At 40.2% G+C, this 27,803-nt stretch overlaps 7 protein-coding genes across 9 annotated transcripts; 4 read left to right on the plus strand and 3 right to left on the minus strand.

The window, feature by feature from the left end:
• Positions 1–168: 168 nt before the first annotated feature.
• Positions 169–13,180, plus strand: LOC129580783 (atrial natriuretic peptide receptor 1-like). Its single transcript, XM_055471449.1, has 25 exons — positions 169–586; positions 838–982; positions 1,334–1,491; positions 1,601–1,778; positions 2,831–3,447; positions 5,662–6,122; positions 6,338–6,376; positions 6,829–6,853; positions 7,365–7,666; positions 7,735–7,778; positions 7,912–8,040; positions 8,220–8,357; positions 8,703–8,753; positions 8,843–9,019; positions 9,176–9,308; positions 9,411–9,492; positions 9,580–9,862; positions 10,109–10,282; positions 10,481–10,835; positions 10,913–11,249; positions 11,372–11,591; positions 11,833–11,968; positions 12,089–12,137; positions 12,390–12,528; positions 12,633–13,180. The coding sequence occupies exons 1-25, from the start codon at positions 378–380 to the stop codon at positions 12,681–12,683; spliced, it is 4,632 nt and encodes a 1,543-aa protein (XP_055327424.1). The 5' UTR covers positions 169–377; the 3' UTR covers positions 12,684–13,180.
• A 401-nt stretch (positions 13,181–13,581) lies between these two features.
• Positions 13,582–14,778, plus strand: LOC129601116 (uncharacterized). Of its 3 annotated transcripts, none has more exons than XM_055499862.1 (3): positions 13,582–13,869; positions 14,141–14,529; positions 14,635–14,778. In XM_055499862.1, the coding sequence occupies exons 1-3, from the start codon at positions 13,650–13,652 to the stop codon at positions 14,776–14,778; spliced, it is 753 nt and encodes a 250-aa protein (XP_055355837.1). In that variant the 5' UTR covers positions 13,582–13,649. The 3 variants fall into 3 exon arrangements, with proteins under 3 accessions (XP_055355837.1, XP_055355829.1, XP_055355822.1); XM_055499854.1 differs by having other exon boundaries at positions 14,141–14,265; positions 14,329–14,778; XM_055499847.1 differs by having other exon boundaries at positions 14,141–14,778.
• An 830-nt stretch (positions 14,779–15,608) lies between these two features.
• LOC129601106 (uncharacterized) lies at positions 15,609–17,084 on the plus strand. Its single transcript, XM_055499835.1, has 2 exons — positions 15,609–15,891; positions 16,152–17,084. The coding sequence occupies exons 1-2, from the start codon at positions 15,657–15,659 to the stop codon at positions 16,871–16,873; spliced, it is 957 nt and encodes a 318-aa protein (XP_055355810.1). The 5' UTR covers positions 15,609–15,656; the 3' UTR covers positions 16,874–17,084.
• A 216-nt stretch (positions 17,085–17,300) lies between these two features.
• LOC129601081 (protein C12orf4 homolog) lies at positions 17,301–19,508 on the minus strand. The gene is made up of 2 exons (XM_055499802.1): positions 18,784–19,508; positions 17,301–18,480 (listed from the first exon to the last, which is right to left on the minus strand). The coding sequence occupies exons 1-2, from the start codon at positions 19,211–19,213 to the stop codon at positions 17,675–17,677; spliced, it is 1,236 nt and encodes a 411-aa protein (XP_055355777.1). The 5' UTR covers positions 19,214–19,508; the 3' UTR covers positions 17,301–17,674.
• Positions 19,509–19,567: 59 nt separating this feature from the next.
• LOC129601096 (regulation of nuclear pre-mRNA domain-containing protein 1B-like) lies at positions 19,568–22,578 on the plus strand. The gene is made up of 7 exons (XM_055499825.1): positions 19,568–20,071; positions 20,144–20,288; positions 20,362–20,468; positions 20,529–20,794; positions 20,849–20,975; positions 21,168–21,343; positions 22,042–22,578. The coding sequence occupies exons 1-7, from the start codon at positions 19,921–19,923 to the stop codon at positions 22,243–22,245; spliced, it is 1,176 nt and encodes a 391-aa protein (XP_055355800.1). The 5' UTR covers positions 19,568–19,920; the 3' UTR covers positions 22,246–22,578.
• Positions 22,579–22,731: 153 nt separating this feature from the next.
• Positions 22,732–25,824, minus strand: LOC129601087 (mitochondrial carrier homolog 2-like). Its single transcript, XM_055499814.1, has 10 exons — positions 25,423–25,824; positions 24,814–24,898; positions 24,472–24,578; positions 24,169–24,354; positions 24,022–24,079; positions 23,843–23,894; positions 23,689–23,748; positions 23,452–23,578; positions 23,246–23,389; positions 22,732–23,004 (listed from the first exon to the last, which is right to left on the minus strand). The coding sequence occupies exons 1-10, from the start codon at positions 25,657–25,659 to the stop codon at positions 22,843–22,845; spliced, it is 1,218 nt and encodes a 405-aa protein (XP_055355789.1). The 5' UTR covers positions 25,660–25,824; the 3' UTR covers positions 22,732–22,842.
• Positions 25,825–26,342: 518 nt separating this feature from the next.
• LOC129600046 (uncharacterized) lies at positions 26,343–27,478 on the minus strand. Its single transcript, XM_055498441.1, has one exon. It carries the CDS (start codon positions 27,328–27,330, stop codon positions 26,605–26,607), a length of 726 nt encoding a protein of 241 aa, XP_055354416.1. The 5' UTR covers positions 27,331–27,478; the 3' UTR covers positions 26,343–26,604.
• Positions 27,479–27,803: the final 325 nt, after the last annotated feature.

Below are 27,803 nucleotides of genomic sequence, written 5' to 3' on the forward strand. Positions count from 1 at the left end.
CTTTTCTACGGTTTCATCTACTGACCATGAGTAACAACTCTTGATCTTGCAGATAAGAAAACTTCAGCATGGGCAGATAAAGCGGAGTAGTCTTTATCTGCTTGAACTTCTACCGTAATACAAGTATTCTACTGATACGTTTCTTCATTTTGGCGAGATAAAAGAAGCAGAGCGCATTCATCAAGAATCAAAACTACCGTTGGCGTGTTTATGGTACAGTGGTAACAAAATCAAAGCCCACATTCATTTTCGAGTGTCTTTTCGAACTCCTTTTGGAGCAGAATATTTGATAGTTAAAATTCCCGTCAATTCCTGAAGATCTGGAAAAGGAGGATTTGGAAAAAGTGGAGAATTAGCTAGTAGATGATTTTGTATACATGGCGCAGCGTAGGATAGCAGTAATAGGATGCGGTTTTACTGGACTGTGCGCGTTGAAGCATTTCTCTTTGGATCCAAGTTTTCAAGTTGTCGGATTTGAGCAAGCAGACAGCATCGGTGGAGTATGGAAATATCCAGCCGGATGCGAAACCAACATTCAACAGCCGGAAACATCGCCTTTTTATTGTCGAATATATCGTGATCTCTTGTACGTATAAACTTCACGGGACGGTTATGCGTTATATCACTTATATAGATATGCATGATTATAGCTTTAATGCAGTACGAGTACTTGTATTATGCCCGTACTTACAACCAAAAACAATGAAAACTTTTGTTTAGCGCGTTTTGAAAACTTTTCACAGTGCGCAGTTTAAATGGCTTTCAGTCCTCACAGGCTATAAAGCTTTACATGTACAGACAGTGTACTTACAAGCTTCAAATGCTAAAATGTTTTAGGACAAACGTTCCGCGTGACCTAATGAGCCTGGAAGATTTTCCATTTACTTACGGCGAAGATGGAAATTCGTACTGCAATAGTGAAACTGTGATGGGTTATATGCGAAGCTACGCAGACCATTTCAAGCTCATTCCTCACATCAAAGTAAGTGCTGGAGAGTTCAGCGACTAGAGTAGGTGATATTTTACCTAAATTTTGCGATAAATTGTAATTATATCTACGTACAAAGTGTAAAATATCCGCGCTAATCTAGCTGTACCAAGAAACGGTTGTATCGGTATCGGTTCAAAATCACCATCTGTTACTCTGATAAATTAATTTCCGAGATTGCTCGCTGCCGTTGTTCGTATTACGAAATGTGAGACGGTTAATTTGAGCCGGTTTTCACATTACGTGTGCTCTTCCGTGGCCGTTTTGATTAATTCAAATTCCTATTTTTGTGCCCCGAAACATACGTTATCATGTTCCGCATTCTGACGATAATATTGGTCTCAGTTTCGGCACCGGGTCATCCGGGTAATGCCCATTCCCGGGACTTCCGGGAAAGCATGCGGAGAAGGTCATGCTTCCACACAGTGGAATGTTACTTACGAGAATTTGGAAAACGCTGATATTGCCGATGACATTTTTGATGCGGTTGTGGTCTGCAATGGGTAAGCTTGTACATTATAATTATATTGAAATTTTACCACGTGAAACTCCCAGCATTTTTATTTTATGTTATCTTGCTCTCGTAATTTAATTTTGCAATTTTTATGCTAGACATTACCATAAACCAAATCTACCAGAGCTTCCCGGTCTGACAGATTTCAACGGAGAAGTCATACACAGCAGCGACTATCGAATTCCCGAAGTGTACCGCGGTAAAACCGTGTTGATTATTGGCGGCAGCATCTCCGCACGTGATATTGCAATCGAACTGCTTCCTGCAGCCAAAAAGGTGCTACTCTATCTATTTAAGAAAGTAGTAATTACGATTATATATTTTACCATATACCTATTGACGGGCTGTTGGAGAACTATGCTTACCAGTTAGCTCGAATCTTACCAGGGCCCGGTCACCGGCTCCTGGCTCCGAAAAATTTCATTTTTTGCAGGAAGACAGAGTAACCCTTGGGTGTACTTAAAAAAAATATTTTCATCGGCCATGGTAAAGTGGGCATGGCTAAACTTAAATCCTGTGCATTAATACATCCTGCACTATGTATTGGGAATACCGTATTAGTGTAGCGTACATTGTACAATGTCAGATCTCTTTGACCAATAAGTACGTGTGATCACTAATCAGTAGTCAGATCCTTTTTAATTCTTATAAAAATTACTGCTGTTAATAACCAAAAAGAATTATATAGTACAGTGCACTAATGTGTGATGGGAATACGCCCCGCGACAGAGTATCACACATGTTTGTTGGCACAAGTACAATACTCGTTATCCCTACTCACTAGTTTCATATTTTTGTTAAATTCTTCCCGGTTATTAACAGCAGTAATTTTTAGAAGAATTGGAAATGACTGGACTACTGATAACACGTATCTGTTGCAAATTTCTGACATTGTACGCTACACTAATACGGTATTCTCAATACATAGTGCTGCATGCATAAATGCACTGGAATTAAGTTTAGCCACGCCCACTAAACCATGGCCGATCAAACTATTTTTTTAAGTATACCCAATGGTTACCCTGTCTCCCTGCAAAAAATAAAATTTTTCGGAGCCGGGAGCCGGTGACCGGGCCCTGGTTAGTGTTTGACTTGTTTGTAAATATGTGCATGTTACTACGTAGTTAGTCCAAAAAAATGCGGCGCTCGTATTTCAGAAATGGAATACAAGTGCAGCATTCCCTATGGTGCAATGCAAAGAAAATAAGTATGACCAATTTTTAACTGTAGACCTAAAGATATTACTTATCTCTTACACACCAATTCCTTCTGATTTATGCAAGAACTGGCTTTTACAGTATTTTTAATTTTTAATGTCGAACTTGCAGATTATAATCTGCCGACGTCAGCCGAAAGATTTGTTCCCGATTAAACTTCACAACATCCAAGAAACAGCGCCTATCCATAGCTTAACTACCGATGCGTGCATCTTAAGCGATGGTAGCGTGGAAAAAATTGATAGCGTCATTTTCTGCACGGGCTATGATTTTAATTGTCCTTTTATCCACGAAAAATGCCGTTTATCAATCGGTCGTGGTCGTATTACTCCGCTGTACCACCATTTAATTAACTGCTATTACCCAACGATGGCCTTCCTTTACATCTGCCGAACGTCTGTCTTTACTCCGGTTCTGGATTACCAGGTAAAATACTTCAAAGCCAACCTTAAGGGCGACATTATTCTTCCCAGTCTGGATGAAATGCTCAAGGAAGCGGACATGGAGTATGAAGAGAGAATGAAAGCCGGCTTACGAGAGCACGAAGCGCACACCATGGATGACCGATTGTGGCCGTACATCGACCAGTTGGCAGCGGAACTGGGAATTGCAAGCTACGAACCGGTGTGCAGAAAGATGTATGCAAAATTAAAAGGGATACTCTTCGGTTCACCGCTTAGTGCAAAACGATACGTTGTGAAAAAGCTCAGTGATGAGGATTTTGTTGTGTGGAAAAGCTGATACTTTCACTAACAATGGCAGCGCTTTAACTAACTTGCCGTATTGTTTTATTGCTGTATAATCTGGCAACTATTTATTGCTGTATAATCTGGCAACTGGCAACAACAACAACTATTTCGGAGATCACGCATTTAAAAAAATTAGAGTGAAACTGCTGTTGAGCGAATGTTTTAACTCTTGACGGTATGTATGTATTTTTTTATCTTCCCTACAGAGTGCGCGATTTCTTTAGTACGCAATAATTGCAATTAGGTTATAATGGTACTCCGCACCAGTCAACGAGAAAGCGGGAAACTGTCAACGGAAACTGTAACAAACCTAATAATTCCGTACTCAGCAGAAGCTCTCAATTGTCAAAGAGAGGCATTTACTAATTCCCATTCGTGCTTACAATGAGACAGGAAAGCTCCCGTGCCTGTTAATTTTACTACTTGTCTGCAAGGCATGGAAAAGGATGCGCCGTTTTTGCTGAACGTTCATTCCCTTACGTCCGTATTTTTTAAACCCTGGAGCTGCATCCTAATGGGAATCGTCACTTTTTACCAGGTGGCAGAAAAGCCGGTTTCGCTATTTGTCTATGACCTTAATTAATGATACAGGTCACTGCGCTTCTTGGCTGACGTCAGATGGTAATGTTTCTGACAAAAAGCTCGATCAATAATAACCTGCCCAACCCGTACACATGTTTATAGTGGTTTCCAGTCTAATAATGTCTACTTAGTTTTCAGCGGTGGACTGTACGCTCAAGTTGAGGTTCCTGTACAAAATACATTGGGAACCAGATTATGTATGTGTTGCAGCTTTCTAGCTAGAGTACTACGTCACTCATACTATTGTGTTACTGAATCCATCATCGCCCTTAATTCCCAGAGTACTGGAGATGTGTTTTTAATGGATCGACGCTAGTAAATTACTAATAAATTATTGGTCTTCCACGAAACACGATACTGTGAGCTGGAAATGCGTTCCCATCACAGTGGGCCTGTTCGTATTCCTGCCCTGAAAGACATCAACCGTACTTCACCCAAAAAGTCAGTTTACACTGTATAGCTTTTTGGCGATCTTCCCATTCGATGTTGCGAAATCTTACATGCCTTGAGCGATTCTCTTAATATTTGTTTTGGACAATACAACGTCATCGTTAACTTTAATTCTTTGCTGTTCACTATTCGTTACGAATACTGCTAGCGCTGTATGCGGCAGTTACACATACAAACTACTACGCTATTTCTTGATTCAAAATCTGGCATTTTGTCATTAGATATCGTGATTTTGCGAACAAGCGTATTAAACTGAGTACAGAAGTACAGATAGGTTATTTATTTGTTTTAAATACAAAAGGCCACTGTGCATAATAATTATCGGCATTGTGCGTCTTACTTACCTTAGCCAGTATTATTTATATCACTGGGAGTATCGACCAGACGACAACGTTACGGAGCTTTCTTTCGGTTTACTAATCACAGGCTATAGAAACTGTTGATGAATAACCTGGAGGGTTTTACAATTTCGTATTTAGAACATGTTTCTGGATGGATTTAGGCTCATTTAGCTCACGGTTCATAACGCCGAGCGTTGCAATAGAATGAAATGGCCTATATAGTGCGTACCGCATTCCGAGAACTGGGAATAACGCTTAATTTTCGTATGGGCGAATTAATTGCTTCCTGACCTTTGTACAAACATCCACAGGAAATTCTACAAAACTGAGTACTATTGATTGAGTTCCCGTCGGTGCTGTTGCAACTCACATGTCGCTGGAGTCGATGTGCTGTGCATATTATACTAGACACTAATAGTTGTACAATAGTATTTTAATGCCTTAGTCAATGTCTTATGGCGTACGTACATGGTCAGCACTGTCTGATTCTGGTTTGGGAATAAGGGATACGCAGTTAGAGAGTTACGTAAAAAGCCTGAAATTACCATACAATCGAGGGGCGTTGTACATTAACATTTTGACGGACATCAAAGATAAGAAATAGTGGGTGATGGATTTTGAAAAGTGCAGCATGTACAGCATCACCGGACCGATACTTCTATTATATCAACGGTCCGCGAGCTTCACTTTTTCTGAGATTGTCTTTGTTGTGAAATGGAATCGGCGCGGACAACCTACGCATTTCCTTGTATTAGTCGTATTGCTTCATCCCCCACTGATCTCCGATCTCGCAATAAAATTAAGTGATAATGTCATATAGAATGTATAATATCACACTTATTCTGTGTAAGAATCTCACTTTACGACGTTTTTTATTTCTACGAGATTTTGCGAGAAGGAGATCGACCGGTTTCCGGCAATCCTCTTCATATGTAAATGTGTTATATAAGCTATACATAATCATGTGGTTATTTTTAATGACATTATCAATGCATACGCTGGTGGATTCTCGGAAGTACAATATCAGGATCGGCTCGCCAACTATCAACAGTAGTGCTCTCCCGGAAGTATGGGGACTGAGTTTCTGTGGGCCGTTGATGGATAAAGGATTGGCAGAACTGAAGAAACGCTTTGATGGAATTGTTAATATTTCCCAATCATATTTATTGGAGAACGACCGGAGAAGTGAAGTACTTTTGGCTGATGATGTGGAAAACTTTGTTGCCAATTACACTTTCGAGCACGAAAACTCGTCTGACATGATAGCATTCTTGGGAGGGTGTAAGTCTCTCCAGAAATAGTTCTTATATTTTGTTCCTAATTTTAATGAGCGGTAATTATCGTCAGCAATCATGAGTAGTATTACTCACCACTGGTCAGTGCGGCCTCCTGCTACGATGTTCATATGCATCTACTCCAAGCATCTTTAAATTTTCTTGTACAGACGTATTATTAATTCCGTATTATAGGGGTATGTTAACGTTTATTTGGTTCAGCTTCTAGATCCGTGGAACAGGAAGTTCAGATGACAAGAGGCAAGTTTGCAAGTCCCGTCATACACTCTTGAATGTTTTACCTACGTAGTTCTGAGATTAATCGAGTGAATCACTGCAAAGAGCCGGCGTCAGTTATTAAACTGGTAGTTTCCAACAACACAATGTATATTGTTCATGAACTTTAAAAATATACGGATATTAAATTATGTAAAAGCGTAAGGTTTGGTTTTCCAAAGTTTAAGCAAGCATGTCCACACTTGCAACTGACCAATATGTTGATCTCTTTGGTACTAATACAAGTGTGATATTTTGTCATTAGATATTTTATCATTAGATATTTAAATAAAAAAGGTGTTTAAATATTGTAATTAATTAGACCAGTTACCTAACTTAACTGCAGCTAGAACGGGACCAAAATACGAGCATAAGTAATGGATTGATTTATCTGATTATAAGTGACAAATGCATTTCACATTTGTTTTTGTTGTTAGCTTTAAAGACATTCCAAATAAGCAGGTGAGCACAGTAAACAATCTCATGCACTGTATCACTGCAAGCTGTTGCGTTGTTGCTAGACCAAACTTGTTAAATTTTGTTCTTTTAATTAGTTTTGCGGTTTATATCAAAATTTATGTTGAATCGATCGAAAAACGTAGCATTACTGTTAAATCATCGTTCAGAAATTTATAAAAATGTGAAAGTTTAAATAGTTTGTACATCACTTGCAGAATGTTTTTATTCAGGCAATAGCCAATTAACATACCAACAAGCTTGCGATGGTAGACACTACTGTACTTAAAAAGTTCAAGTTCACACATTGAAAAAACAAATTCAACGCAGCTTTTATGTAAGTAGTTAACTAGGTGTAGTAATTTTATTTGTTACCTTTATGTCGGAGTGAGACTTCATGCATGCATGTGCTTTTATGAATTTATGCTTTATATACCATATCTGCATGGTATCATTAGATGTGAAGTTTTGCCAGTTTTGTTACTATATTAATCAGTTCGTCTTCTAATAATTATAGCCTAGGAAATGGGCCGAATCAAGAAAAAGATCGTCAGTTCATTTCAATTTCCGTGTATCCACTAACTGCATTAATTGCATTCTGTCAGCGATTTTTCACCGACAACAAATGGACCTCTATTGCATCCATCATTGATGAGTCTTCGTTTTTTACCGTGCCTATGAATCGAGCAATGGATGAACAGTTCTCCATGAGATTCAAAAGTGGCCCAGACATTTACTACACCCGGTTTAGTTATGACCAAAGAAAAGGAGTTGATGAGCTACGTCACATTTTCAAACTTATCAGCGAAGTTAGTCGAGGTAATTTTCTATCCGGCTCGTCAGAACAGCTGATGCAGTGCAGCTTTATCTGTGTTTGTCTTTTGCAGTCGTATTTATATTTGGATCAGGACAAAGATTTCGAAAAATTATGGTACAATTTAGAATATTGTTATGAGAGGCGCCCGCCTGTTCTTTATAAGATTGCACTGTCAGTACTCCCTACCGCATCTTTTTGGACCTCATAAATTAGTAATCTTTTTCATTAATCTCTGAAATATTGGCAGATCGAAGCTTACCGGCAAAATTTGACAAATGGAGACTACGTCTTTTTATTTCCAATTTTGCAAATGCAGGGTTTGCCGCCAGCGTTGCAAGATAGTTATTCTTGGAAGTATAATGATGCCGATGATCCGGTATGGTACTTCGACATATAATATACGTACATCTATGAACATAAAAATTCTTGGATCCGATTCCGAAATTGTTAGTTAAGTGCGTATTTTACTTAATTTCTAATATAAGAATAAGTTGATTATGTTAATAACTTTAGTTTCTGGTTTTACAGCATCTGACACAGCTAAATGATTTTCAGGTCGTATTCGAGGCTTTTCGCTCGGTCGTTCTGATCTCTCATGTGATTGAATTTCCTGAAGACCCAGTGCCTGGTTTCCGTTTAGCTGTAATGGAGGCGGCTCGCGAAAAGTACAATTTTACTTATCCGAATAACATGGTAATTATTATAAGGTTTAACTATGCCTCGCTCTGTACGTGTTCCGGTACTGATTGTGAATGTGTTGCATTTCTCTATAATTTCATTCATGTTTCATGTTTAAATTTATCAATGGTGAGCGTCATTTCATTGCGAAACTGATGCTTACAGCGGCTAACAGTAAACAAGGAAATTTCTGCTGGAAGCTTATTCTACTCCATACTTGTACAAATGCTGACACGATAGCAGTACTTATTACACAATTAATACCTAAACCATGCATATAGATATATAATTAATTATAGTAACCTGGTGCTTGTTAATTATAAAATAATAATATAATTAATTAATTCTGTTATGTTTCAGATTCCTTCCAATCTTTATCCAAGCTATGAGATGTACCAACTTTTTGCGGAGGTGTGTAGTCGTATGTAGCCCATACTTATTACTACGTATCAAGTAACAAGTATAATTATGTTAATAATGTTCTGCAATATTTTTTTCAGGTTTTAAACGAAACACTACAATCTAATGGCAGTTTGAAAGACGGTTATGAGTTTGCCAAAAGATTTCTGAATAGAACCTTCGTTCTGTCAACCGGCCCACTTTTTATCGATGAACTGGGTGAACGAATGGTAGACATCGCAGCCGCTGTAATGGACCCAGACTCTGGAAACTTTACTGTACGTAGTGTGACTAGTGTCCACTGTACAGCATAATTGTGTAGGGTTACGCATACATTAATGAATTAAAATTATCATTATAAACAGAAATATGTGATGTAATATTTAGGATATACGGGACAATAAATATTGTTGGCCTTTTCTGCAACTGTTTAGCGCTCGCACCAATATTCACATCAAAACAGGACGATGCTCACTTTGAGGAACGTGAGTGAAGTTTGGCCGTCTGGAATTTGGCCAGTTCTTAATACACCACGCTGTGGATATAGGAACGATTCCTGTAATAAACGTATGCAAAATTTCAAAATTGTAAACTGTGATTTTACCCAATCTCTATGCTGTAAGGGGATATATGCGCGAGAACTAACATCTCTATTTAATACATTTCTAGAAGACAGTTCGTACATGACTATTCCAGTATCCGCTGCCTCGTCCTGTGTTGCTGTCATCCTTCTGGCTTTCTGGGCTTTATGGTACGCTTAGCAATATTAGTTTATGAACAATCCTGTTCTAAAACTATTCAAAAACCTTATAAAGTTATAATTATGTGTGTGTATTAGGGCTTGGCAGCGTTGGCGGTTCGTTGAATCACCGTGGTGGCAAATTTCGTTGACAGATATTGTTGACCTTTCGGATACCGGGGCGCCAAAGACAGCTCACGACCATCAGAAGACATATGCATCCAACAGTGTAGTAAACCTAAGTGCGTTTAATAGTGGGCATAACAACCCCAGAGTTTCCAAATTGCATAATGGACAATTAATGTGGGCAACCGTGGTCCCTAACTGGAGATTCGGCCAAAAGGCATCCATGTCGTGGCATTTGCTGCAGTACCTGTATGAAGTATGTAAGGCCTTGAATTAGTCGATCTATAATTAATATAAATATTTACGGTAAAAATAGCTATAACTTTTGTTTAAATATATGAATATATGTTCTCTGTGGATTGCATGAGCATATGCCGGTGAACTCCGTGTTTACTAATTTACTGGTGGTTGGAGTGCCATGACTAAAGCATATTCTTGCTTATTGTAACAATTGTAAATACATAGAGCGCACACAAACTTATTTTTGCCCAATTTTTTTTAGCTCAAGCAAATAAACAGCGACAACATAAATGAATTTGTTGGGATTTGCACTGAATTGCCACAGGCTGCCATATTCGAGCCGTACTGCAGAAGGCATTCATTAAATGACCTTATTGACCACATGGACAATCCTGACATGGATTTGAAACTTTCATTATTGGCAGATCTGGCATCGGTACTGATTTTGAGTTATAAATTGCGCGTATTTTTTCAACGGTTAGACGGTTACGTACGAGAAATATTTTATCAAAGGTAAATTTTGTCATTCAAGGTCGGCCATTGTTTTTGGTGTATGCATACCGGCTTAGCCAAATTGCCTATTCATTCATTTATCATGCAGTTGATTTGTTTACCTTTCAATGCCAATTTTTAGGGGCTGCAATACATTCATAAAACCAAGATAAAATTTCACGGAAATTTGCGCACTACAAAGTGCTTGCTGGACAGCCGTTTGGCACTAAAGATATCTGATCTGGGCAACGAAACAATTATGAAACTCATTGCCAAATCCAGAATAATGAACAAATACAGGGATAGTAGAGTGAGCAACGCAAATACCAACATGGAAATTTTGAAGTTTTTATTTGTGCCGCCTGAAGTGTTACGCGGAAGTGATAGGCCTAACGAGCACAGTGACATCTATGCCTTTGGAATAATTTCACATTGTCTGCTCTGCAAGACACAACCTTTTGGCATTCGGTATGAATACGCACAAAGCGATGCATCAGGTATGACACTAGCCTAATTGATAAGCAAGTTTAAATGTGCAATTAAATTATTAAAAATGTCGACTGATGTTCTGCAGATGCGCTCGCGCTTATACGCGAAAGATCCACCCCTTCTTTCCGGCCAAAATTTACTGATCGAGAATATTGTGCTAATTTGTCGCAAGATGCGATTATGCTTTTTGAGTCGTGTTGGGAAGAGAACCCACATCACAGACCATCAGCAGGAATTCTGGTGCAGCGCTTGACCAAAGTATTGATGTTTCACGGAATCTCGGAATTGTCGTTTTTTGGTCGGGTGATGGCGCGATTGAATGCTTATTCAGATACACTGGAAACACAAGTGCAAAACAGCACAAAGCTCTTAGCCGTCGAACGGCATAAGTGTGAAAAGCTTCTGGGTGAAATGTTTCCAAGGTAAAGGTCACCAGGAAAAATGTTATTCAGATTCCCGAACTAACTTTGCACTGTTAATTGTCAAATTTCAGCAAACGTTGCAACTTAAAAATAGTAGCATTAATGCGACTCCCTGCTTGCAGAGAAATTTTGCGGCGGCTGCAGGATGGGAAGCCGGTTCTTCCAGAGTATTTCGAGTCAGCATCTGTGTACTTCAGCAGTATTTTTGGGTTTCTTGATTTCGTTCGAGCATCCACGCCCACTGAAACTTCGGCCTTTTTGGACGGGGTATATTCTTACTTTGACCGAGAAATTGAGCTGTTTGGAGTATACAAAGTGGAAACCATTGGAGATATATACGTGGTCAGAGTGCTATATTTACTACAAACATAAAAGGCACACGGATATTTTTGGTTGTGCTCACATTGACGCAATAATTCTTACAATCACGCATCTGATTGATTAATGTGGCAAACACTGCATGTAAAACATTTTACACTACCTAATACACCATACGAGTAGACGCTTTACCGCATGTAAATTAACATTCCGAATACGTACAGAAACCTATAACTTTGATATACCGATACACACCGTTTAACAGGTAGTCAGTGGTTTGCCAAAGCGAAATGGTACTCGCCATATTACCGAAATCTGCTTAATGGCTCTCCAGTTAAAAAAGGCGTTTGGTGCTTTAAAGACTCGCTTGCCCATGCAATTGCGGATAGGAATTCATACCGGTAAAATACTAGTAAATACTGATAGTCAAAAATAAAAGTGATCCAGCAGTCTTATTGAATAACACGAGTTACCTTTTCCAGGTGATTTTTAACGTTTTTTCAATGGTTTTTATTCATTAGGATCTCTTGCCGCTGGAGTAATCGGAACCAAATCACCGCGATATTGTTTGTAAGTGATGGCTCATGGTCACCACTAAAACAATTTATCTAAATGTGTATGTATAAAATCATGCTTATACAATACAGCTTTTGATTATGCTCACCCATTGCCGTTGCTCTACCTAGGTGTGCAAGAGGAACGAATGAACCATTCATTCTTCTTGCACACCTAGACAACGGCAATAACTTACCCTTCTATCGAATTTTTATTATGCTTTGGTGATGCATTAAATACTGCCGGGATAGAATTGACTGCTTGTAGATTCGGTGATGCTGTAAATACTGCCAGCCGGATGGAAAGCCATGGTCAGCCTTCAAAAATCCATTTAAGTGATTCCGCTGCCACATTAGCCGAAAAGAACAATTTCATTCTCGATTTTCGAGGAGACTTGGAAGTAAAGGTATTTTGCGTATTATGTTGCGTTACACGATATTTCCGTTTTGGGTACATCTTCTTCTTCGTCGCTTTTGCTCGCGGAACATGATGCCATTCTTGTAATGACAGGGCAAAGGCCGCATTGCCACCTTTTGGTTGACCGGAATCAAGGAGCCATGACAGAAATCAGGAAACCAAGATATAAGATGTTTTTAGGATTCTGTTCCACCTGAGCCAAATCGTTGCCAATGCAAGGACACTAGTGTCCTTGCAAGGACACTAGTGTCCCTAGTGGTTGGGGCAAGTACTTGCCCCAACCACCAAAAGTGTTCCTTTAATTATACGCATGTATGATCTATATTGGCAAAGGTCACACAAAACGTTAATTTTTTGCTATCTGGTTTTTTGCTGTGGCCTTCTCATTACCTTCTTTCTGTTCAATTAAATGGGCATTTAGTCGCATGGTAATCTAATTCACGTCATTTGTAATCTAATTCAAGTTTTTAATTTGAAATCAGGTTACGTCAGTGTGGAAGCTGTACTCGTTTACCCGAGTAAAACAACCTGCAAAAAAAACGTTAGCTAAACGTTGGAAAACGGCTAAAATTGACACACATCCGTTCACCTAGCAGTAGTTACACGTTAAACTGACGTTTTTCCTACAAGCTGTTTTACTCGGGTTAGCACCATATCAATTGCTGCTAATGCATACAGTCGGTATTACCGTTTCTACGCACATTTTTAATACAAACATCGATACAAGTGTAAAAATAATTTTATTTACATTCTGTGGAAGAAACGCTTTGCTCTGACGCTTATAAAATCCGCCACATTTTTCTTGCCCAAATAATATATTAATGAAACCAAAAAGTGTCAACATTCAGCTTATCATACGAAGCACGTTCCTTTAAAAAAAAACAAGGAGAACGATGGCGCAGCGTAACCAAAGATCGAAAACTGTTCGTGGCACGCCAACCTCCGTATATGCGAAAGCTATATAAATAAGGAGCATGCGAGAAACATGAAATTCAATTATGCAGTGACTGATGTATCGAGCATATACAATGTTCTCTACATAAAAATGGTAAAACAGTGGCGATAAAATCTGGTATCCCTATTCTGATTTACATCATGTAGTCATTAGAGATGTCGGGATCTATACATCAGCATCAGCCCGGTCAAATTCACAACGCCGTTACGCCATCCCCATCCAGGTTTCAGCGCCCCCACGTGCACCACGTGCGTAATCTCGCACACCAGGCCACTTCGCAAATTAAACCGGTCGTCAAATATCGACCGGGTATTTTAATCTTGGCAGCGGTGCAGATTGTTGGTGGGTTATTGATTCTTACCTTGGAAGCAATAGGTAAGCGCATATCACATATTGTAACAAAGCAACCCGCGGATTACTCATATATATATATATATATATATATATATATATATATATATATATATATACTTTGTCTCAGCGTTAAGTAAATGATGATTAAAATAATTTACGTTCAGGAACCTAAATTAATTCTTTCGAAGAAAATACAAATATTTGAAAACAGTTGTTTGATCAACTGCCCATGTGGATATATCTAAACATATACTGCGCTCTGTACTTATTAGTAAAAGAAGTGTATAATTAGGTTCTGTTTTATCAATGGTCAATCGCGGATCACTGAAAGAAATCGACTACGCCGGCGTGTACGTTGGGCTCTTTTCAATTCTGACCGGAACATTTGATATCGTGGGAACACGGCACCGCCTTCCCGTCAGTCTCCGGCGTTACCTGTTCATGATCAGCAGTGCACTGACGACCTTCCTTGCCCTGCAGGCTTTTGCCATGAGTTGCGCCTTAGCGGCCACTCTTGTCCTGACAACAACATCCTGGGACAGTATAATGGAGTTTGTTAACAGAGTGAGCAAAACCGTGGATATTCCGCTGTCGCTCGCTACGACTACCACCACCATGACCTCGTCACTGCCGCCTAACATTCAAGCCGAAATAGACACCAATCGGGTATTGCTAACCGGCGTGCGTGGATCATTATTTGTATTATATTTCTTGGTATTTGCCTCGGCTGTTGTTGCCTCGTGTTTCGGGTGTTGCAATTTTTGTAAATGCTGGATGCGTCAACAGACACTGCAGTTGCAAAGCGACAGAATAGCGACGGTATACCCGCCACATCTTAGCGTGACCTTGGAGCATGAGACAGACAGAAATGAGAAAAAGCATCGGGACAAAAGAACGGATAAAGAAACGAGAAAACATGACGATAAGTAACTGACGTTTTCGGTGTTGTGCTTTGTAAAATTATAATCGGTTTAGCAGTTTATTAAGCATTACTTGGCCGATATCGTCAGATTTATTTGTCTAACTTACCATTACGACTGATGCTGCAAACTAACGTTGCGCACGTATGCAGGTTGCAGTTGAAGACTTGCAGAAAGCAATGACTTTTTATCGACCTTTTGGTATTCGCTGGGCTTCTACGTAGCGGCGTGACGTTGCCGCTAATTAAGTACACATCTATGAACGTTTACCTAACAAGTCAACACAGCGTCGCGTATGCTTGTTTAAATCAACCGTCGAAAATCGATCCTTGGCATACCTTTGGTAATACCTTGTAATCTTAACCATTTCATGTTTTTGTCGCAGCCAAATGTAAATTAAGTCACAATGCGCTGACGCACAGAAGATTTAGACAATACTTTATGAAGCAGCTATAAGGCAGCCGACTGGAAGATGTTTGTTATGGCTTGACCAAAGACAAACTTTACCGGAGCAGTGTCGAATACAACTTGCAGTCTAAACACAAATCAAGGATAGAGTTTCATCCCGTTTATTGTACAGAACAGATATTCTACCTGCACAGGTATATAGCTACGCGCAAGCTTACGGTGCCAACCACATCTTGCAGTTTTTAAATATATCGATTTATGATTTCTTCTGTGACTATTTTTTGGTGTCCTTTGCCTATATATACAATTCAACCCAAAACTGGTTTGGCTGTATTCTTTGCTACAATTATTTTGTTAAGACGGACTGTTGTTCACACTTTTAATTAATTAATGTTGTCTTTTTAACATTCATGTATCGCGTCTGCAGTTTCTAATCGACCATACTGCAGTTTTATTGTGCTGTACCGTATTCCTGTAAGAATGTCTGGACACTCCACTAATAATCATACGCATATCACGGGCCATGCAGCACAAAGTCCTCATCCAAAACACACCGACCTTCAGTATACAACGCATGTAAAGCACGGAGAATCCCAGCATTATGAACATAACGGTACTGTCCATCATCACAAGATACGATTCGGGCTAGGAATTGCAATTTTGTCATGGATGCAAATCATTGCCGGAATGCTTATCCTGAATTTTGAAGCTATCGGTAATGTCACAAAACTTGCAAAATATATTACATTTGAATTTAAGTGTAAATGGCTTTCGCTCGTACAAGTTTGAAATGAAGTATTGATCACTTGCGGAATTGGTGACCTTTAAACAAATAACCTAACTATCAGTGTTCGCTACTCATGTTTTCATATGGATTTCCCAAACTCTTTTAACATTTTATGGAAAGCCTAGAATTATCAAGGTTCCAAAAGACCACTCGACATAAAATGTGCTAATTTTGTTTGGCCAAACCAGGTTCTGTACTGTACCAGACCAGTGCAAATTCCAACGAAACGCTGCACGGTACAGAATACGCCGGGATCTACGTTAGTATTTTTTCCCAGATTACTGGCATCAATGGATTGCTTTCCATAAGGAAAAAATTTACCCACGGATTCCGAACATGTTTCCACGTCATCCACATCGTTTTAACCGTTTTCCTAGCTATCCAAACCTTCGGCATGGCTTGTGCGTCCGCCGCCATGTTAGTATTATTCGTGGCCTCCTGGGACACTATACTGGCCTTTGTCAACCGTGTCAGTCACTCGGCGCAATTAAACCTGGAAGTCGGCACGACTACTTTATCTCCAGAGGTCATCACCACTTCGACTTTACCGCCGCTGGTTGCTGCGGAATTAGCGGAAGACCGGCGTATTCTGGTGGGTTTGCGGAGTGCACTGTTTGCCATATATTTCGTGCTGTTTGTATCGGCGGTCATTGCGTCGTGCTTCGGATGCTGTAACTACTGTAAATGCGGGGGAAATTATCCAGAGACGGTGGTGCACCAAAGAACAGCGTCGGTTATATCGGTTTCGTCTGACAACCATAATTCCCTCAAGATGTACCATAAGGAAGCAAAGGAACATCGAATGACTGCAGAGAAACATTCGCATGACGTACACAAAAAGCATAAAACCCAAGATCGACACCATCACCATCAGGGCCACAATCACAATGACAATGCCCGGAAACACTGATCGGCAAATGTGCCATCCGGATTAAAATCACTACTGTAATAATGAATAAGCAGTTTGCAGCAATTAATCTTGATAGCCGTAATACAGTTGTGCGATGCGATTGTGTTACGGATAAAAGCTTTTTGCTGAAATTCAGTGCTGAGCAAGATAATCTGTGTAAAGTAATACTTTGTATAACTATAGTCTAATATAACTACAGACAGTTTCAGTCATTCGGTCGGGTCGGCCGTTCGGATCCGACCAGAAAACAGTTTCACATGTTCTCCTTAAGCAAAATTAAAACGGTATAATTTTGGGATTACTGTATTTATCGTTGTTTGCATCCCCGCGAAGATGCTGGTAAATCCCGCTCCCGAAATACTCTATGTTTTTCTGAACGCATAGTCGACCAGCACAAATTGTTGCAGCTACAGCTCTTGCCGACAAGCAATTGCATTACATAATTTGATAGTTTTGTACCATTTAATAATGCCAGCGAAAAAAACTTTCAGCCGGCTACACTTGTAGAATTTATCGAAATCTATCAGAATTATTCTGAAAAATCAATCACAGGTAGGTACGTACTCGTACTTTCGTACATTGGTAAGAAGTACACATATTCAACAAGAAGTACAACACGTAAACACAGTCTGGGTAAAACACTTCGGACAAAGCACAGATTAATTTACTCAAACCTGCTAAAAAAATTAGATCACAAATGGAAATATGCTCCACACGCATACTTCTATCCGAACTGCCGAAACTAAGCCGGTCACAGTAGCAACTAAATTTGTTCCACATAATACAACATCCGAAACAAAATCAGTTCTTGGAACCGTTTCTTTCGCTCATATTCACCGGCGAGCGAATCGTGGCATTGGGACTGCGGAAGATTGTAGTGACCATTTCATTCATCTCCTGAAAAATACTTTCCGGTGTATTATCCGGTAATAAAAACTGCACAACCTTCTCCTCATCATCTGCCAAGCTGGACATTTCAATCATAAATCCCTTGACACATTTGAACACCAACTCGGCCCTCTTCTGACACCATGCCGACGTCATAAATCCATGGTACTGTCGCAGGAGGAACAGCGGCAAAGTTATCACTGACAGGTCAAAATCCCATACCTGTCGCATGACATTTCGCAACGCTAATATGGCCGGATGCCGACCATTGATGTCCTCCGACTCCAGTGAGTCCATCTTGTTCCCCGTCAGTAAGACATGAAAGAGGACATGTACTTCAAGAAAATTACTATGTTTTGTCGTCAGAACGTCCCCGCTTTCCCATTTTTCCTTCAAAGCCCGAGCATGTGACAGCTGATCTTCCAAACTATCGAAATGCAGCTCCGGCCATAGGGCGCAGATTTGGCTGATGTCTTTCCATACTCCCCGCCACACATCCCATTCATCCAAAATTAGCACCATGCCTTGCAGATTATTAGCATACAGATTCATGCAAGTTTGCAAGCGAAGCGGATCGAAAAAAGCCGTTTTCAAATCGCGTTTCATGAAACTTAGTGTTTCCGCGGCGATTAAGCGTACATTCATAACTTTTTTCAATTGACCACCCAAGTGCACGGTGTAACTTCCTTCGCGCCGTGAAGGTGCCATCGTTAGGTCGCCTGCAAAATTATATTTGAAGAAAATGTCATAATAAAAACTGCAAATCATTTACTAAATGTAAAGGAAGAAGCCGTAATGTAATTATATGACTTGGACAACAAAATATGCCAATGCACAAATACTGTTCACTGCTGTTCGCTCGAATTCGGAATTCTACAAAATTATAGATTAATTTAATTTATTATTTATATTACACTGATGCCGCTTAAAACCTGACACTTATTCTAATGCAATCGCAAAAAATAAAATATTTAATAGCACCAGTATTATATTATTTTTGCTTTTAATTAAATTTACCTTACCTTCATCTGGAAGAAAATCGATGTCGTCTTCTCGGAAGTCTTGGCTCTCTTGCTTTTTCATTTCCTGCTTCTTGTTCGGTTTGCGTGCAGCAAGCATATTGGCGTATTCAGCCCGCACAAAATTCTGAAATTCAGCTCTCTGCGTAGACTGCACCTTGGCCAGTAAGGATGCACCCATTCCCTTTCTTTCATTGAGGATGACAGCATACTTATTTTCCTGAGCTATTAAGGGTCGCCAGTTGTTTGAATGCATCATTTCATGGTACATCTCCGGAAACGTAGGCACAGGATTTTCGATGGATTTGCGCGCTGCTTCATGGCGGGATAGCTCGTTGGTCTGGAGCTTCGTGGCATATTCGTGCCAAGAATCTGCCAGTAGTTCGATCTTCCGAGGCGACAGAGGCTGATGAGTTTTCGCAGCAGCAGACATAATTATCTTATCATAGCATCATGTTACTGTGGTACATTCTGTGAAAGGGTGAGGAACGAATCTGCAAAACTGATAGAAAGAGACGCTCTTGTACCGTCCGTACTACCCAAAGTTTATCAGCATTTGCGATTTAATAACAAAATATAAACATAACAGTACTCACAATCACTTATTTAACTTATTTATTATTAGTAGAAGTACGTATTAAAAATAAGTATCAGGGGAAGAAAAAGCACAGAAAAAAAACCTTAAAAACTAATGACGTGCCTCAGGCTTGAGGCCCAGTTATCATAAACCTCGTTCAACCTCAGTCTCACGCACTCAAGCCATGCATGCGCTAAACGTGCAACGCACTAATCATGACTAATGCAAGAAAGTTTTCGGAAGTTTTGGTTCAAAACAAGTGAAATGGTTAATCAGAAATCTCCATGGGACGGATCTGTGACTGTCTGGTTTAGCAATAAGTTTTTATCATAAAGTTTAATGCGACAACGCGGATAACATAACCGAGGCAGTTAGCGCTCGAAGATGCCGAGGTTGTGTTAACTGATTGACTGGATCCGCGCAGGCCATCACTTTCAGGGTCCCACTTGACAAACAGTCGCGGCATCGTTTGTGGATGTAATTCCCTTACGTCAGCTAGAGCCATTCTCTTCCGGTGTTGTTTTGATCGCGCTTTCACTGCTGCGTAAAACTGTATTTTTAAGATGACAGCCTTTACGGAGGGTGCATTTAAGAGCAAGCTGAAGGATCTGAACAATACCCAGCAAAGCATCCAGACGATATCCTTATGGGCGATACACCATCGAAAGCACCACGCGAAAATGGTGAACATCTGGATGGATGAAGTGCGAGAAGGTAATCCGCATCAGGTTGATCTTCTTCATATTTTTTATGATCTGAAATACTCAGGGTAAACCATGCTTACAGCGAAAGAAGCCAGCCGAAAGTTGACGCTGTTGTACTTTGCTAACGATGTCATTCAGAACATGCGAAAGAAGGGACCCGAATTTCACGGCGAATTTCGTAATGCGCTGCCCGAAGCGGTGGATTCCGCGGTTAAAACCGCTAAAGGGTAACGATTAATTGAAGTACTAGAAATTTATTTTGTGTTTGATCTGTCCTTGTTTTCTCCTTGTATTCGGTAGCGAAGGGGACGAAAAGGTGGCAAAGAGTCTTTCTCGACTGGTCAGCGTTTGGCGTGAGCGAGCCATCTTCGATGAACCGTTTGTCAAGCGGCTGGATGAGATAATTGGTAATTGATTTTTTTGCACATTATTAAGGGGCACGGGCAGAATTTTTTGATGGAATGCAGCGGGAACTGCCAGCGCATCGCCTCCTAAGCCAATCGTTTCCGCTTCGAAAACCGTGAATATTAATAACGATCTCGCATCGCCCACGCCGATGACGAAAACGCCGTCCACCGAGCCCGCATCCTTACCGAAGCGTATCAAAATTGAAGCCGATTTCCAGGCCTTCGCGGTGAAGAAGAACGAACCACCACGCGCACCCGAACCTCTGGATAGTGATGATGAGGAATATGAAGAAGTGAAATTAACGGGCGATGAGGAAACTCCAAAGGTTGAACCACTATTCGCCATAATATTCATTCTGTTTGATAAATTTCTTTTCTAGCTGGAGACCTTATTGAGATTAATTCAGAAACTTCAGAACGCCCCATCCGCCAATGCTGATATACGGTCTAAAATTGCGGAACTCCCTGCGATTATTACCGATCCGAACGCTATCGACAAATTGTCGGGTAAAATGCAATTTTTAGCGGTCGTTTGTTATTCTGTCATTATATTGTCCCGTTCTGATGGGGGTGAAAAATATTAAGAGTATATAATCTGCCTGTAGCTTTATTAATTCTGTAACACTACTACTCGGAAGCGTAATGTTATTTTTGGCATGCTACCCTTCTGCTGTTTCACATTTTCTTGCGTGCTTTTAGATCGAGAAGAGGTGGATCGTTTAGTCAGCGTCGCAAAAGACGGCTTGGAGATGGTCATTAATTATAACAAAGATCTTAATGCCGAACTCCAGGACAGGCAAGCTGTTGCTCTTGAATTAGCGCGTCAGCTGGCATTCCATCGGAAAATTATTGAAGAAAAGGAAAAAATTCGTGAAGTATGTACTGTGGATCTGGCCTCTCTTGTACCATTTATAAGTCATCGCACACCTTCGGGAGTAATATTTAAGCCTAGCGCAGTTTGCTTGTTCATGTTTTTGGTGTTTTATCATTTCGTTAACTTGATTTCGATGCTGTTCTCATTGCCGTCATCCAGTTCATCTCACAATCACAAATACAGATATGCCTCCGTGCACCTTATCCTGTTCTGACATAGGGTAATATTATTTCCGCTGGCGCAAAAAGCGCATTAATGCATAGCTGGCACCGTACATGTTTTTGTAGTACTAATCATGAAATCCACATTTTTTTTAATTTTTTTACCTGAAACGCGAAAGACTGAAGAAACTTTTTTTGCGCCAGCGGAAGTTTCTTGTATATTTAACTAGTAGGCTAATATAAACATCGTAGGAGACCAGTAGGTTGTATGTCAAAACGTAACTTATTATTTATTCGTATCTCAAGGGCAACAAAAAAATCTGCAAAGTGAACAGTGCTTTTGCGTAGTTTCAACGGTTGTTTGTTAGCAAAATGCTTTTGAATAACAAATTAAAAGGTCATAGATAAAATCGGAGATTCATTATTCGAATTCTTTGTTCTACGTAGCGATTTGACTCTGAATCTGGATACTAAATCGTTTAGTGCTCTAGCAAACAGCAAGAAAATATAACAACACGCTGAGATTTTTTTGTCGTAGGAACTTGGAATAGAAATCTCTCGGAGACGAGTTTTTCGGGATAAGTTGCATATACACGTGGAGAGTTTGCCGGATATGTCGTCGATATCATCTTCTTCGTCCCGCTCATCGAATCTGTCATTCCATGGAGGATTGTCGTCCAGTAGGACATCTTCTGCATCGAGTTCCAAGGCGTTTCCGCTAAAAAGCTCCTATTTGACCTAGTAGTTTCTTTGTTATTTTTATAGCTTGAACTCGGAATTTTACGGTATATGCCTATTTGACGTTCGCTACGTTGCTTTGATGGTATGTAAGTAATGTAACAGAAGATATTTTGTTTGACGCTGGCTTGTTTTTACCGTACTGTGGAATTGGGTATTGTATGTAGCCTTCACCGGTTTGATAGCTATTTGCTAACGGTAGACTGTTGCGTTTTGCATGCGGTAGTGGTAACAGGTAAATATACCGCTTGCTTGATAATGTTAAGGCAAAGTTTGGGCTGTTATGAGAAGATTGTATAATTGCTTGTTTGATAATCAATCGCTATCGTAATGTATGTAGAATAATAAATAAAAAAATTGTACTAGTCAAGTTCGGACAATATTCGGATGTAAATTGGGCAAGCAATCCACAAATTAATTATTACGACCCAAGATCATAATTACCTACATCTTCAAGCGTCACAGTCCACTAGAGAAACAGCATAGCAGATCTTGCAGCTTGCTTGTTACTCGTATAATGTTAAAACAAACGTGATATGCCACTGCCGCTTACAAAGATCAAGAGCACGGATTATAGAATAACGATAGCACTACAGGTATCTCACTGTAAAAATCTAAACGGAAAAAAGAATCTTTTAGAAATCTTATCGCTTGCCAGCGCTGCATCGCTATCTTTGGGTTTTCTAACGTCAAAAGACATAGCAAACGACTCCGGCATGGCCATTTGCCGATAAAACAAATTGCTTCCTCGGCGCGCTTGGCCCTGTCAAAAGCAAAGCAAACAGTTCAAAAGGTCACTTCAATGCTGTCGAGATCCCTGCTGCAGTTATTACTATACGCATCCATTTTTACAAATATATTTCAATTCTAGACACATCAAAAAATACCAGAAAAAGAATTGTGCTTTCATCTTTCATGTCAGCATAGCAAGTATCAGGTAGTATCATTAAATCTATCCAAGTTTAAGTTAAACTTAATTTCACAGTTCTTTGGAAATAACTTACATGGCGATTCATATGCTCATACAACTGGTATGAATACGAAACTTTAGGGATGAATGGCGGTTTGGCAGCAGCTAAACGAGCACCGCTGATTGCTGATAAACGGCTGACCAGTCTCAGCGGATAAAACAGTTCGGAAATGCCAGCCTGCGCAAGTTTTCAGATGTTGCAAATCAGTTGTTTTATCGCAATCACCTCTTCATACTTACAGCTGCCGTTAATCGAACCAAATTAATTCCAGTTAGGCTTTTCAAGTTCGTTGCCGTGTACGAGTAAACTAACAAATTCGACAGCACGGTTATGGACACAGCGTTTAACCAGCCCGGCAATAAACCCCTAAAAACAATCGGTATTCAGTGAATGCGATGAAATGAAGCCACTTAAAAACAAATATGTATCGTATTTTTATTCTGAATAGCGGAAGCCAAAAGTGGCACGTTGCGTACGCAAAAAATCCAGTAAAGCCTTCGTTTATAAGTATTTCCCGGATAGAAGACGCAATATCACTGCAAAAATTTTGAAGTCAGTAATTGTATATACTGAAGTATCCATTAGAGCACACCCCGTGAAAAAGAAAATGATTTTTTAATGACGATATACTTGTAAATTTTCTCTCCGCCGACGAATTGCGCCATTGTCCGAAGTGCGATAACTGCAAACAGCAGTAGCACAAAAAGTTCAGTACAAATAATTTTAAATATGTATTTAAGTAGTTTTAAGTCTCCGGCCAATACCAAGCGATAATCAACTCTGATAACAAAAAAGTATTAAATTTTTACCATGAAACGGCCAGGCAACGGCGGTCGAAATCGATACAATTGCACTTTCCTTTATGACCTGCAAAGCATACACCGGTGGTCCGGTACTATACACAATGAAAATATTCAACGGAAAGAACCGATATTCATGGTGCTTATGCATTTTACATCTTCAACAAACGCCTTCAGACCATAGGAGGATGAAGTGGTGATCTTCTCCGTTGGTTCGAAACGGATGACGTTTTCCACCAAAGATCCCATTGTTTCCAGCTTGGATATGGAAAATGGGAATCGCCCGCGATTTCTCGAACTCCGTCGCACAAATAAGACTTCGTACCAAAGGAAATTCACGATCTGAATTAATAAAAATAAAATTCAGCTAGACTAAATAAGAATATGGTTTGAAAAAAATAACAGATCGCATCCAACGCAGAATCAAAATGGAATGATGACTTCGAAAGATGCTGTCACCTTTTCTGCCAAACGCGCTACATACATGCCAACCACAATATGCGTCACGCTGGGTCCGATTCCACGGAACAATCCTTTATATCCGTCATGCTCGCGAATATGCACCACTAGGGCGAACCAAAACAATTCAACATAAAAAAAATCTGCCGCTGCGTAGAGGAATCAGCTGTGTCATGAGCGATGTCCCTTTCTGACATTATGCCGAATAGTGATGAATTAATTACACTAACCGTAATTAATTCATCACACTCATTACTTACTCGTAGTGATTAACAATTAACAGTACTCTCTGGTCTGTTTTACGTTTGGGAAAAGGGAATCACCGACGTCGAACTCACTTACAATAGTCAAATACCGAAGCCAAGTTTGCTACCGGTCTTCCCAGGAAATCTTCCCCAATTCGAGGCGGAAAGGGCTCGTATCCTACCTAGACATAAGATACAGTAACTAGAATTTACCGTGTCGATGGATTTTAAAGCGATTTTTACGTAATTCATTTTAAAGCCAGCTGCAGTACGAGGTATTTACCACTGACAGGAAATTTCACAACTACATAATTATTATATATCCGAGAACTGTTAAAATTTGTCATTGATAATACCGGTTTATAATATGATTACTGTGGTTAGTTTTTCCATGCTTGCAGCATTTAATCGTATTTTATAGTGTTTGTTAGCATAAAATTTACTGTTTACACTGTTTCCGTCAGTGCTACCTGCACCAGCGCTCATTTTGTTCATAGTCTCGTAATTATTACACATATATTTAAACAGGAGATTGCCGTTTTACGAAGTATGATTCTTGTATAAGTACATATCAGTTAAGTTCAGTCGCAGAAGTATAGAATATTAGAAAACAGGCAAAGGTCGGCCGAAGCGCGTTAGCGTGCATTCTGCAAGTCACGCTCAAAGGGCAAATATAGTATATGTTATTATCATTAATTTTATGTACCTGCATCAGAACTTGCGCATAATTGAGTGGATGAGCAACAACCGCAGGCGCTACTGTCCATCCCAAGAGTCTTAGTTCGTCTCCAAGGGGTGTCCTGGATGAGCGATCGGAATACGAAGCTCGTCGGGGGTAATCTCCCGATACACTGCTGCGTCTCGATCTGCGTCGTGGTCGTTCGGTCTGCACACTTCCCCGTGCTTCTCGGGATCCACGCTCGCCTGATCCAGCTGCAGACATGGCTAATATTTTCCCCAGTCAGAGAAACTTTGTTACTTTTAAACTGCAGGTTTTTTTACACGACACTTCTCTTATGTCAGCTGCAGTTTTTAGGTGTTCCAGAGAGGGATTTCGTTGTTTCTTCATTCTGGCTGGCAGCGCAAAGTACTAGTAATTTATTGTGGGTATCGTGGAATCCACGATATGTACGTATCGTGGATGGGGAATGAATCCATGGCACACAAAAAACAACGCGTACGGCATACCATGGTATCGTCCAGATTTAATACTGCGTTCATGTAAATGCGCTAGATCTCCATTGGAGTAGTAAGATTAGTACATTACTACTGCTAAACTTGTAAGTAATGTATTACTTAAGTATTGTTCTATAATAAAAATATTTGTTTTTTCATGAGGTCTTTATTAATTCGTCCGCATCAACTGTCTTTTTATCAACGTATACGAGCACCTATTACGTAAGTTTCTGAACTATTCTGCTCCGAAAAATCATTCTTTACTTCTAAACCCTTCGTTTCTGTGATCAGGTTTAGTGCACACGAAATCTACGATTAGAATCAAAAAGTGATTGCGTACTAGACCGAAATACCATGAGCAGACACTCAAAATACGTAATCATTTTTAAATCGACTGGAGCAACTCGCCGACGTGTCTTCAGAACTACTGGAGCCAGACGGAAGTCACGATTCCACAGCGTCTTTTAATACGATTGATTTAATTCACACAGGCCAACAATATCTTGCCAAAAAACAGACAACACAAATAAAATTGACGATTACAAAGACAATTATGATACGATCTATGATAATGAATTCTCAAACAGTAAATTATGTAAAAAAACATTTGCATATCAAAGCCGAATACGGCGAAAACACGGACAGCCATTACAATACGACACAATAAATTAGATTCGGTCTGATTAATGCTTCAGCTTGCGAGCCCTGACCTTTACATGGGCTTCTGAACGTATCCTTCGTTCAACTCCTTGCGGGCCCGGACGAACGCGAAGAAAGCCAATATTCCGTTGAACAAAGCGAGGGATCCGGCGACGAGGCGCATGGCTTCAGCCGAGTGGAACATCAGATATCGTGTGGCGTCGAAGGGCTCGGGAATGTACTCGGATCTCCACTTCACTGTCATAACGATCTCAACGATCCCGGCAACAATCAACAGAAGAGCCAAGACGAAGCTGCTGGTGACCTCCAGGACACTGGTCTTTGGCACCACCACGGAAGAGATGACGTGGAACAAGTAGGAAATGAGGAAGGTCACGAGGACAACTAACACCGCAGTATGGGCGCACAGGAAGTATACTTCACCCACCATAAAAAGTTCTTCCTGGTAGGTGCGCGTAACGGTGGTGTTCGGGAAATCAGGAGCGATGGTATTCGGAATCAACGGCGGAACGGTGGTATCGTTGTTCTTTCCGAAAATTTGGTAACGCGGAGCAGCAATATCTTCCAGTGGACGATATTCTTCACGCTGAGATGCCACCAAAGCCAAGGCGATGATCGTGAGAATAACTTGGATCAGCTTGATCAGGCCGTTGGGCTTCCCCAGGTAAGAAAAATTCTGTCCGGGCGTGCTGGTGATAGTAGCATCCACGGCATTCATGAATCCTGGATCACCTTGCGAATAATTCAGGGTCTTTGTCGTGGTGGTGTAAACTCCCATTTTCTACGCTTAAAGGTCACAGAAAAACAGACAGAAAGGAAAACTGTTACCGCGTAATAATTTTGATGATGATATGTCAATCTACTCGCTAATAAGAACGCCGTCGACTGGTTTCTCGAAATCGACTGTAGCCGCTGCTTCTGCCATTTCCTTGGATCTTGTGTACTTGTGAGCAGTACGCATTGGACGGTGGTCACCGCCTAATCTGATTGGCTGAAACAGAGTACAACGGGTACGATGAACAATGGAGTGCTAATACTCATACGTACTGTTTCTTGATGCCCCGCACTTCACTAACCGTAAGCCCACTGAACATAGTTCGGTTTAATGGTAAGGTTCGTGTTGTACTTCCACGTATTAGTTTACATATCCAAGTGTACAGTGCTTTCCATGTTCGGGAGCGCCTGTCTGCAAATGCTGCATAGTGTCAGATAAAGATTCCTGCCCGGTCTTTGATCTTGATTTTATCAGCG

Source organism: Paramacrobiotus metropolitanus, unplaced genomic scaffold (assembly GCF_019649055.1).
Source record: "Paramacrobiotus metropolitanus isolate TYO unplaced genomic scaffold, Prichtersi_v1.0 Parri_scaffold0000004, whole genome shotgun sequence".
In the NCBI taxonomy this organism is placed as follows: Eukaryota; Metazoa; Tardigrada; class Eutardigrada; order Parachela; family Macrobiotidae; genus Paramacrobiotus; species Paramacrobiotus metropolitanus.

Coding starts and splice junctions, on each gene's coding strand:
- LOC129580783 (XM_055471449.1), top strand. CDS start 378: ATGGCGCAGCGTAGGATAGCAGTAATAGGATGCGGTTTTACTGGACTG. Junction 8,358..8,702: donor TTACTTATCCGAATAACATG/GTAATTATTATA, acceptor GTTATGTTTCAG/ATTCCTTCCAATCTTTATCC. Junction 9,493..9,579: donor CTGGCTTTCTGGGCTTTATG/GTACGCTTAGCA, acceptor TGTGTGTATTAG/GGCTTGGCAGCGTTGGCGGT.
- LOC129601116 (XM_055499847.1), top strand. CDS start 13,650: ATGTCGGGATCTATACATCAGCATCAGCCCGGTCAAATTCACAACGCC. Junction 13,870..14,140: donor TCTTACCTTGGAAGCAATAG/GTAAGCGCATAT, acceptor GTGTATAATTAG/GTTCTGTTTTATCAATGGTC.
- LOC129601106 (XM_055499835.1), top strand. CDS start 15,657: ATGTCTGGACACTCCACTAATAATCATACGCATATCACGGGCCATGCA. Junction 15,892..16,151: donor CCTGAATTTTGAAGCTATCG/GTAATGTCACAA, acceptor TGGCCAAACCAG/GTTCTGTACTGTACCAGACC.
- LOC129601081 (XM_055499802.1), bottom strand. CDS start 19,213: ATGTCTGCTGCTGCGAAAACTCATCAGCCTCTGTCGCCTCGGAAGATC. Junction 18,481..18,783: donor CGATTTTCTTCCAGATGAAG/GTAAGGTAAATT, acceptor ATAATTTTGCAG/GCGACCTAACGATGGCACCT.
- LOC129601096 (XM_055499825.1), top strand. CDS start 19,921: ATGACAGCCTTTACGGAGGGTGCATTTAAGAGCAAGCTGAAGGATCTG. Junction 20,072..20,143: donor GATGGATGAAGTGCGAGAAG/GTAATCCGCATC, acceptor CCATGCTTACAG/CGAAAGAAGCCAGCCGAAAG. Junction 20,976..21,167: donor CGCTATCGACAAATTGTCGG/GTAAAATGCAAT, acceptor GCGTGCTTTTAG/ATCGAGAAGAGGTGGATCGT.
- LOC129601087 (XM_055499814.1), bottom strand. CDS start 25,659: ATGTCTGCAGCTGGATCAGGCGAGCGTGGATCCCGAGAAGCACGGGGA. Junction 23,895..24,021: donor CGTTGCCTGGCCGTTTCATG/GTAAAAATTTAA, acceptor TGCTGTTTGCAG/TTATCGCACTTCGGACAATG. Junction 23,390..23,451: donor TGGTTCGATTAACGGCAGCT/GTAAGTATGAAG, acceptor AAACTTGCGCAG/GCTGGCATTTCCGAACTGTT.
- LOC129600046 (XM_055498441.1), bottom strand. CDS start 27,330: ATGGGAGTTTACACCACCACGACAAAGACCCTGAATTATTCGCAAGGT.